This window comes from Nanorana parkeri, unplaced genomic scaffold, assembly GCF_000935625.1.
Source record: "Nanorana parkeri isolate BGI_ZX_2015 unplaced genomic scaffold, ASM93562v1 scaffold113, whole genome shotgun sequence".
Classification (NCBI taxonomy): domain Eukaryota; kingdom Metazoa; phylum Chordata; class Amphibia; order Anura; family Dicroglossidae; genus Nanorana; species Nanorana parkeri.
The window spans coordinates 918801-930043 of record NW_017306381.1 but is presented as its reverse complement, the minus strand read 5'-3'; the positions used below and the strand labels follow the sequence as shown (position 1 = coordinate 930043).

The 11243-nt window shown below is 45.1% G+C and overlaps 1 protein-coding gene across 1 annotated transcript in view; it reads left to right on the top strand.

Moving 5' to 3' along the window:
• The window catches only part of MGEA5 (meningioma expressed antigen 5 (hyaluronidase)), a 54470-nt gene that overhangs the window by 41661 nt on the left and 1566 nt on the right, over positions 1-11243 (top strand). The window contains exons 12-15 of the mRNA XM_018553210.1: positions 4324-4409; positions 5152-5256; positions 7369-7457; positions 8834-9026. Of these exons, the coding sequence (XP_018408712.1) occupies positions 4324-4409; positions 5152-5256; positions 7369-7457; positions 8834-9026 (473 nt within the window). The remainder of the gene's footprint in view (positions 1-4323; positions 4410-5151; positions 5257-7368; positions 7458-8833; positions 9027-11243) is intronic.

Genomic DNA, 11243 nt, shown 5'->3' with positions numbered 1-11243 from the left:
GCTGTGGACAGGACTGAAATCAACCGGCCTCTCTTATATGAGAGTTTCCAGCCAATGGCATTGACTTCATACAGGAACCCAGCTGCCTGCTGCTTGCTGTGTGGCAATAACATCATTGCTATTTGAACAGAACATTCCGAGACCTACAATTGACATCCCGGAAAAGAGTTGAAGGGTGACTCCCACCCTGCGCACGCGAGCTTTGCGCAAGGCTATTCTGGTGCGAAAGGGCCATCAAATTGGGGTGGGTGAGTGGGCACATCTAAGCTGCAGCGTGACTCGCCTTCGAATGTGGCACAAACACAGTATGCGCTTCTACGCTAGTAGATGCACCAGCGTGTGTTTGCAGGCAGTAGATCACCCGGAGAACATTTGGGACTTCATCCTGTGCACCAGAATGGCCTGAGGTACTTGCGTAGCGTCATTTTGTTTTCAGGTGTCAAGCGTTTAAAGGAGCAGTATGGAAACTTGCTTGTAGAAAACACAGCAGGCGGCAATGTTGGGCTTTCTGTAAAGTCGACTCATCCACGTAACTTAATACAGGCTGTCACTCACTCTGTGGTGAGCTCGACCTTGCTTTAGGCCTTCAGTTTAAAACCTACAAAATTAGCTACTTTGAGTTTTAAAGGGACACTCCAGTCATACATAAGCATTTGATTTGAAATACAAACCTAGATAAAGCTTACCTGTAAAGTGCTGATAATCTTAATCTTGGCACTGATTACATGTTCCACCATTCATTCATGGTGACCAGTGACCATTTCTTTGACTTCCCAGCCTGAACTTGTTTAGGTAAGGGTGTTCTGAAGTGGCCCTCCCCATGTATTTAGGCATGCCGGGGTAACTAATAACTTGATACGTGTGCCCAGTGTAATCATAGATGCCATAGATCAGCCATCCACCTCTGATTATCTGGCATTTCACTGTTGTCCTCAAGAAGCGCTGAGGAGTGCAAGGTGCATTTTTAAGGGACACAAGTTGCAGTAGGCAAAATGACTGGTGCTGCCGCATATCTACTCAGAGGCGTCTGAGAGTCCTGGCTGCATGGGATCATCAGATCAAAGTTCCTTTTTAAAGGGAACATAAACCATTAAAGCCCAACTGAACTGTAAATCAACCAAATACATTCCAGATGCATCAAATAAATGCCGAAAATGATAATGCATAAAAAGGCTTCAAGTTTTTTTTTCTTTAGAAAGCAGCCACAGCTTGAGAAGAAAGGCTCCTCCCATGCTGCAGAGAAGAATACTTGCCACCTGTGTGGAAGCAGCAGTCTTTCTGCAGAGATCCGACATGCCTCTTTGCTGAGTTGGCGCTATACCTCTCCAGTTAGCACAATGCATGAGCCATTGCTGTGTCTGACTTCTAAAGAAAATGAACTGCATCTGTAACGAGCTTTGTTTGGTGCTCCTAGAATGTATTTAGCCGATTGAAACCGAACGTACAATTGGGCTTTCAGACTAAGCAATAGCATTGGCAGCTGCCTTATTAAATGTGCTCGTTGCCTGGAGTTGCCCTTTAAAGCTATAATTCGCTGTGCAAAGTTCCCATTCATTTGACGTGAACTAGTTCTGTAGAGTAATAGAGATCCAAAAAGAAACAACAAAAAAGTCTCTGGTTGATCTCAGTCTCTGTGACAGGAAGTGTGTCCTATTATTTTTTTTTCTGCTTACTAATGATTCTATTGTGTCTTCCTCATTTGTGCACAGATGGGACAGACCTGAGCACAAGTGTCTTCTACTATTGGATGGAGAAAGCAAGATGTATACTGCGCTCTGCAGCGATTATATACAATCTCCTTAGATAGGACTGTTCTGTATGAATCATCTGAAGTCACATTCGTTCAGTCTTTTGCTCACGTCATGCGTTGGGTAGAGCCCGGCTGTGCCCTACGGCAGAAACACTTTCTTTTTTCGGTAGCCTGTCAGCTGCATTGAATTATAGCCGCTCATGCGCCATCTTTGTCATACTGTTGTCACTTGACAGTGTTCTCGGTGACAGCAGTGCAGGCATGAGCTGCTTGAACACTTTTTTTTTTGTACAGCATTGTCACCTAAAACGTTTATTGACCCTGACGTATATTTGGCTAGTGTCAGCACTAGGTTTCCGGCTGTGGTAAGGTGAGGATTAGGTGCATGGGTTCAGGGTAAGCTGCTTTGTTTTGTGTGCCGAATACATACAGGTGACGGCATTCACCCGGTCACAATACACTCCAGCCAAAATGTTACGGTGCTCACATTTCAATATCATTGTCTCCATTTTCAGATGGGGAAACTAAATCCCAAAATTGCTTTCTCTGCCCGGTGATCAATCAAGAGTGTATCGGGGTGGGGAAAAAAAAACTAAAAACATATATAGTACATCTCTGAAATACCTTTCAAGCCGACCTTGCTGCATCTTAAATGCAAGGTGCCCCCCTCTTGCTGAAAAGCAGCATAAACCTTTTTTAAAAAGCTGCAGGGGTTATTAAGCTTACCTCTTCCCTGGCTTCCGCCCACAGAGCCTATGCGAAGGGGACATTGTGCTCCTTCCAGCGAGCTCAGGGGAATGTAGAGTACTCCATATCTTGACGAACAGATCCTTCCAGCACTGTGCTGCAGCAGCTTCTCACGAGATTTGGAGTACTCTACAGTCCTCTGGATCTCATAGACAAAAGGATGACCATGGAAGCAGAAGGAAATGTGAGTATAATAACTTGTGGGTTTTTTTCCCCCCCCTTTATGTATGTTTTTAATCTTTTATGCTGCCTTTTAGCAAAAGGAGGGATCAGATCTTGCACACAGGTCTTGCAAACCCCCAAATACACTCCGCTCCTAAACTTGTTGCGTGCTGACAACACACAGCATTCAAAGTCACAATATGTTGTCAGCCATTTTGCTAAATTTCAGAATCCCTCCTCCACTACTAATCTCCACAACATAGAGAGCAGTTGTTCTGTAGTCCAAGATGGGAACTGGGAGGGCTGATAAGACTCCTTCAGATAACACAGGAAGTGTGCACAGGACAGCTCGGAATACCTGACAAGATTGGAAGGTTTCAGTGATTTGAAAACTATTTCAGTAGTATTTATGACGGAACAAATAAGGGCGCAATTAGGAAAGTTCATTCTTGGGAATTACATATTAACCAGGTCAGGTTTTTTTATACCGTACATATCATTTAAAGGGCTTGTTCCACCTACTGCTTTAAAAAGTAACTATTGTGATGATCACAAAGAGAGCAGCAGAAAATAAGTTGGCTTTAAAGTATTTTGTGCTCACCACAGTTGATGCTGGAGCAGTAGTTTCCATGATGGCCTATCGGTGATCCCTACCGCTACCAATGAGTAGGAGAATTGCATGAACGCCAGTGTGCTGTTCCCATAAGTCATCATTCTCCGTGTGTTCATTCCTGCAGGGGAATGATGAAATTGAATGGTGCTTTAGTGACGTGCTTTTTTTTTTTTTTTGTCAATTAACACTTTTTTCCTAAATTGCTACTTTTCGGAAGTGGTACAGAGACCAGTATCCTTCTTCTTTTTTATTTTTTATTGCATTCTAGGCCTATTGATGCCCAGCACTGATAATTGTGACTTCAGATTTCTAATTCTTAGGGCTGTAATAATGCTGCCACTTTAAACTGACTGTTGTAGCTATTTGTGTGCCAGGCTTTTTTTTTATAATAATATTGGTATCTCATGTGCTAAACTGTATCACTTAAAGAGGTCATCCAGTGTATTATTTAGTATACTGTGGTAAGGGGCATCTGTACATAAATGTTAGTCACGCTCATAAGAGACTGAAGCCTGTCTGCGTTGTGGAGGTCCGCTCTGTCGGTCAATGGCAGCAATGTGTTTCTAGGTCAGGTTAGTGGTTGGTAAGCATTGCCCCCTTTCTTCCCAAATGAGGTTGAAGGTACTCGAGGCCGGTTGAACGGTGCAATATGGAAGCCTCGAGAGATGCTTCTAAGGAGTATGAAGGCATGCCGAAGGTCATGCACTCAAATGTTGGTTTAAAATTGGCATGACCATTTCAATGCCAAAAATGCATTGCCATTGCCCAACCCTTTCCGCCAAGGCACAGGATACTCTCTGAGGGGCTGGATAAGCTTTTATGTGCAGACGTTTCTTACCTCATCAGCATGCAAACTGGAAGACCTCTCTAAGCCTTTCCAAGGGGGTATTCTTGAATTTTGTCAATGCACAGGATTATTACAGCCTGGAATGAGCAAAGACTGTCAGAAGTTAGAGAGCCCTCTCCACGTCTTTTAAGTATATTGCTGGACACGTAGACTCTCGAAAACCCCCTCCATGTAACATTCTCCGCTTGGATCTGATTTCAACAGGGTGTCGTAGTCAATCTTCAGCACAGTTCTTAAGTGGAGACCAAGAGCCCTGGGCCTTTAGAGGAGGTCTAGCTGGAGAGTTCCAGGTATCAACACGAATTCAAAACTCAATAACTTTATTTTCACACTTTATGTTCAACCGACATTTCTGTGCATCTGAGGAATTTGAAAGGCTTGGTCTGCTGAAGGCTTTGACTGTAACAATCTAATCTCTTGATATATTCATTTTTTTTTTGTCCCCCTGTTTGCTTAACCATCCTGTTTTTCAGGTGGAGGAGATGTTGTGTTCCCAAAGTGGCAGAGTTTGCGCCGCGCGTAGTTGCATTTCACACTGTTCCTTTGCAGGTCGCGCAGCGCCTGTCCCTTTGCGCCTGCGAGCTGGCATCGTGCGCATGCTTGGCTAACCACTGAAATTCCATGACCAAAGAAGTGTCAAAGGCCAAAAGGTGACCGATTGTCCAATTGTAAAGTTGATGATCTGTAGCAGTGTTTTCGTTTGGGGTGACCACTGAAAATTTGTTCATGGAATTTCATGCGCCGGCTTTTCTTTCCCTCTCACAGGTGCCGTGTGCGCTGCATGTTGCGTCACGCTGCGAGGTAGGGCGACACACCTCCTCTTTGTCACAGTTAACCCTCTTCAGACCAACCCTCTCTGCGACCCGGCAGTCTGGGTTTATTCCGTGCGAAGTGGTGCATAGCTGCGACCTCGATGTACCTTCTTTTGCTGAGCGCCACCTGCAGTGGTATTTTTGTTGTTTTGGCGTGTTTTACATTGGTCGTTGTTTATGGCTTTCTTGATCTAATTTCTGTTCCTCTTGTTTTTCACAGCGTTTGCTTCCGATTGAGGCAGCAAATGACCTCTTTTTTCAGCCTCCTCCCCTGACGCCTACCTCTAAGGTGTACACAATACGACCGTATTACCCAAAAGATGAGGTGAGTGGAAATACTGTTGACCTAGTGGGGCCTACTTATTATATATAAAGACACAAACTAATGCAGCTTCGTATTAATACAACAGCGCATGTATTTTTTTAATGTTTTAAATACCTGAATTTGACTTGGAATCAGCCTTTGGCAGTTTCTATACAGCAAGACTGGGAGAGGCGGAATCAGCACAAAAATGTGAAAGATGTCACCAGCACACCAAAGACCCTTTTGGAATCGCCAAATGCTCATTTTATTGAACAAGTTGTTAGAATGGATACAAGCGCTTTCGGGACCTCATCAGGCATCAGCATTGATGAATGCATTGACTGTCAATGTGCTGGTGGCATCTTTCACATTTATCTTATGCATACAGCGGTGCCATCCTCAGTCATTCCGGGCATCCTTCCCATTACATGGTATCTCCGGTAAAGAGTGCGACGCAAACCTATTTAGTTATCGGGAATCAGCACAAGGAACCAAATCGGTTGTTCTGCATTGCTAAAAAGCACCGGAGCAGACATATGAGCCCATTAGTCTGCTGCTTCTCCTTTCACGGTGCAATCCCAGGCTAGGGGTTAAAGGAGAACTGAAAAGGAACAGTGTGAAATGCAACTACGCACGGCGCAAACTCTGCCACTTTGGGAACACAACATCTTCTCCACCTGAAAAAAATATGTGCTTTTGGTGGTATTTAATCACCACTGGGGGGTTTTATTTTTTACTATATTAAGGAAAAATTATTGAAAATTTTTGGGGAAAAAAGTTTTTTTCCCCATTTATATTAGGAAACAATGATTATTACCCATATTTTTGGTAACATATAAAAGACGAGGTCACGTCGGGTAAATAGACACCAAACATGTCATGCTTTAAAACCCACGAAAACGCAAAAAACTACCATATCCAAAATTGGCCATAGGCAACGCTTTAAAAGCTTTTACAGCTCATCAGTTTAGTGTTATCGGTGATTGATGGCCCTAGAACTATTGCTCTCACTCCGACGTTCACAACGATATGTAACATGTGCGGCGTAATGGGCGAAATCGTCGTTTTCGCACGTATGCGCACCCGACGCCTGTTTGCATGCGTGTATGTATGGGGGGACTTTAAAAAAAAAATATTTTTTATTTGTAACTTTACATTTTTTGGGGGAAACTTAAATATTTTTTTTTTTCGACTTAACTTTATTATCACATAAGGGGGTTTTCTTAGCCCCTTATGTGATAGCAAAATATGTGACAGGTCCTCTTTATGGAGACATCAGGGGTCTCCAAGACCCCTAATGTCACCTAGGACCCCCCTGAAGAAGCTGATGAAGCACAGATCTGCTTCATCAGCTTCTCTCCAGCATCTGAAGCTGGAGAGTGACACAAGAATGCGGAAGTGATGTCATATACAACGCTTCCGCATTCTGACAGCGGAGAGGGGACCGGAGGGAGCTCGTGTACCGACCTCCCTCTGATCCCCTGTGACACAGGCAGTATGCTGGTCCCGGGCTCGCACAGGGGAGCCCGGGACCAGCGTGACAGCGGGAGGGGGGAGCCGCGGAGGGCGCACATCCCGGGACCTCATACAAGCGATCCACCGGCTCTATAGCCGGCGGATCGCTTGTATATTAACGGGCATCGCTGCCTGCTTTCACATGTCGCCATTTCCCGCTCGTGACTGAGTGGCCGTGGCTGAGCGGACATCTAAAGACGCCCGGTCAGATCTAGAGAGCTCCTGGCCGGCCGTTTTTTTTACAACGGCCGGCTGGCAAGTGGTTAATATTTTACCATATATCAGCCAGTGCTTTCTTCCCTTGAAGTCCATGCGCCCCATACTTTCTCAAGGGTAATAAGAGTATTTATTGAGCCTTGCCGTCAGATACTCCATAGCTTGAACATCTTTAATTTGGGCGTAAAGCTAAATTCTTGACTGTGGTAGCTTCCTTTTCTACTGTAGTGGTGTAAGACATCGAGCCGCTGTTAAGAAATGCATTATCAGTTTGTTGTCCGCCCTAACAAGGTGGGGAAATGGCAAAGCAAGCAGATAATGTATAGGAGATGAAGAGGATTTGCACGATGAGCTGTTCCAGCATGAGCTTGACCATTTCCCAAAACGTTTGTTGTTTTATAGGCCTCGGTGTACAAGATCTGCAGAGAAATGTATGACGATGCCATGGATGATGTGCCATTTGAAAGTCAGCCTGACCTGATCGGCGATAAGTAAGTAGCTAAAAAAAACAATCCATTTTGCATACGTGGCCCCATAAAGGGAATCTGGTGCCGAAGTTACTATAGAACTTGAGCTGACTGAAGGCTGGCCATACAAAATGCCTGCAGAGTGTTAGCTTAGACGTTGAAATGTTAACAAAGCAATCCAACTCCGTCTCCTCTGGACCTGCCTCAACATTGGACCCTTTTGGCAAGCTCTGTTCCCTATCATTACTAAACTAACCTACATACAACCTTACCAGCAATCCCTCCTATACGACAAGGACCCAACTACCTGATTTAATGCAGCCAGAATGATGATTCTGGAAGCAGCTCTGCACCCCTGCGTTACAAGACTAGTGTAGAGAACAAATACAACCGGGTGATATTGAAGACCTTACTAGATGAAATCTCTCTGACCAAGATGTCCCCTTGGATACTCCAATATAACCGTCTTATAACTGATACATGAACACCCTTTGGAGCTTTCAAATGGTATTTCCTTCAGTGACCTGGTTCTTCACATCCCGTAAGAAGGCTCCAAGGTCCCGGAAGAGCCTCCCCCTCCTCTCACCTTCACCCCCCTCAATCCTTCTCTCCTCTGCATACCTGTAGACCTTTCCTCAAAGCCTTTTATGGGTTCTTGCATTGTCCTCAAAATGTCAAGGTCTGGATTGTGTATATGTGTTTTATGATGTATCATTTTAAAGGAGAACTATGAGGCCAGTGAAAATCACTCAGCCTCATAGTTGTAGCCGACCTGTGACAATGAAACTGAAACACGTCGGCTCAATAGATTGGGAAGTGAGCGAACGCATACCGTCGCTCGCTCACTTCTCGATCCTGTCCCTGCAGAGAGCCGTGACTATCACGGCTCCCTGCAGGGATTCTCCCCTCTCCGACCCTCCAGCGCTGACTGGCGGAACGGACGGGAGAGGGGGCAGGCACAGCCTCTAGATAGGCAGAGCCAGCTGCCACTCACGCAGCTGGACGGATCCCGGCATAATTGTCGGGATCCGTCCCGGCTGCGGCGTCTCACTATCCCGCAAGCTGTAGCTCGCGGTATACTGAGCTTTGGGTGACGGGAGGACGCTAGTTTGTGTCCTCCCGTTACCCTTAGGAGAACTATGGGGAAAAGCCCTAACCCCATAGTTCTGCTTTAATACCTCCTATAATGTTTTCTTGAAGAAAAAAAAATAACAAGCAATCCAAGCAATCTCTGTCTACAGTTCACGTAGGGATGCACTGACATAGCAATACGCAAGCCATGGGTGCGCACTTTACATGTACTTCATGCGTCTGTGCATAATTGGTAAACAAATGATCTGTCAATAGCGTTATTGCTTCAAAAACTGTATTAGTAGATATGTTCTGTTTTCCTCATGTAGGCTTGTTGGAGGGCTCCTGTCTCACAGCCTGGACTATTGCTTTGTGCTGGAAGATGAAGAAGGTATTTCTGGCTACACTGTGGGAACTGTGGATGTTTCTCCGTATCTCGCAGAGTGCAAAAATTCCTGGATCCCTTTCATGCAGGAAAAATACGGCAAACCCAAGGGGGATAAGGAGTTGTCTGCAGCAGAGGTACCAGAGCTCCGTTGTTTTTTTTTTGGGGTGGGGGGGTTTGTTCCTCTGTCTATATGGTTGTGGATGTGTGCCGCTCAGCTAAGAATGCTTGCTGCTAGAGGTGCACCGAAATAGAAATGTAAAAAACGAAACCGAAATAAAAGAAATTGTCAGGCCGCAAACCGAAAATGTTTTTATTTAAATTTTTTAAATATTTTATTTTTATTTTGAATAAACTTTTAATTTTTTTAAATATTTTTATTTTTTACTTTACTTTTAGTGGCTTTGGGGAAATATTAGGGATCTAAACAGACCCCTGATATTTCCCTTTTAAAATAGAAAAAGAGATTGAGAACACAGAGTCCTCAGAGAACACAGAGTCCTCAATCTCTTTTTCTGTATCCCCTGTTATCAATGATCAGGAATCCTCTATGCTGAGTGTTCTTGTTCATTCATAACATGAGGACAGCGTATGTTTACTATAACCACAACTATGAATGAACAGGAGGTGATATAGATCACTTCCCGTTCATTCATAATTGAGGATATAGTAACCATACCATATCCTCAATTATGTACAAACACTCAGCGATCACTGATCACTGACTGCTTGTACCCGCTCTCCTCTCTGACACGCTGTCACAGGAGGCTGAGCGAATGGTGCGGGAGGTGAGCTCGGCCTCCTGTGACAGCGCTGTCTCCTCCCACACACCGCTCTGCCGGACTGTGATAGGCGGCTGAGCGGTGTGGGAGACGCAACCACTCCGTCCAATGTTGCTTCGGGGACCCCGGGGCTACAAATCTTGGGGCGCCGAGGATAAAGGATCACCTGTGCTTATCCAGTTAGAATGATGTCGTGCTTGGATAAGTTATTCAGGGCTGTTCGTGTTCCAAAGACCTGCCAGTCCAATCCATGGGGCTAGACGAAGTATGGAGTCTATCTGATCAAGCAGATTCCTAAAGCCTCGCTGTTGTCCACATGTAGGTCTCAATAGCTGCAGCGAACACAAAAAGCCCTGAATAACTTGTCCAAGCACGCCATCATTCTAACTAGGATAAGCACAGGCGATCCTTTATCCTTGGAGCCCCTCGATTTGTAGCCCTGGGGTCTCCGAAGCAACATTGGACGGAGTGGCTGTGTCGGTGGATTAATATCCCCGTCCCCACTCGATACAGGGATCTCTGCCCTTCTCCAGACATTTTACGTGTTTATATTAGTCCATGATCCCCTGAGGAAGCCGTGTGTGAAACGCGTTGGGACTGGATATACTAATCTCTAATTGAACAAATATGGGGTATCAAATGAATGTAGTTGGACATATGGGGATATGAGATAATCTATAGGCTTATGCTCCTGATTATGATAATGGTGTTTTTTGTACAGTGCAATCCTCTTGTATACATGTTTTTATACTATTTATGTAATATTTAATTCTACTTTTATAAAATATCTCCATGCTGTGGTGCTATACCTCGTAAACCCCTGTTCTTTCCTTTTTGTTACAATTGTTATTAACCCAAGGGGGAGAGGTCATATCAGGAGGCCGCTGTGTTAGCAATCCACACTTGTGTTGTTCATATAAGCAGCGAAGGGGAACGTTTGCTAGATTCATTTAATTGCTATCTGTGTCCACATTGGGGATGTTTTCTGCCCTGGCGTGAACCTATAGATGGAAGCTGGTGGGCCCAAGCACTGTGTTGCGTCAACAGTTAAGGCGCATTACAGCTGGCCTTGCAGGACTTCCTGTTCTAGAGAAGGGGTCCTGAAGAGAGGACATGATGGGTAATCTTTCCAGTGGGGACAAGGACAACAGAGGCAGTTTTAGTAGTGTGGTGGAGGATTAGAACCTTCTGTCTGTTGTTGAAGTTTGTATCATCTTGTCCTGGTGACCGTTGTTTCCTTCCATCTTTTGTCCTGGTGAATTCTGGTCACCTTATCCCTTCCCCTGGTCATCTTCAACTTTGTCCCTTCTGGTGGCCCCTGTTCCCCCTACATTCTCAGGGTGACCCCGCTTCCTTTATCCCTTCCCCTGGTGACCTTCATTCAACCTTGTCCCTTCCCCTGGTGGCCCCTGTTTCCCTTAGCTCTTGTCCTGGTGACCCGTTTCCCTTTTATCTCGTGTCTTGGTGAGTTCTGAGGCCTTTTATCCCTTCTCCTGGTCGCCCCTGTTCCTCCTACCTTCTCCTGGTGAGACCCCCCGCCCCCATTCCACCATATCCCTTTTCCTGGTGACC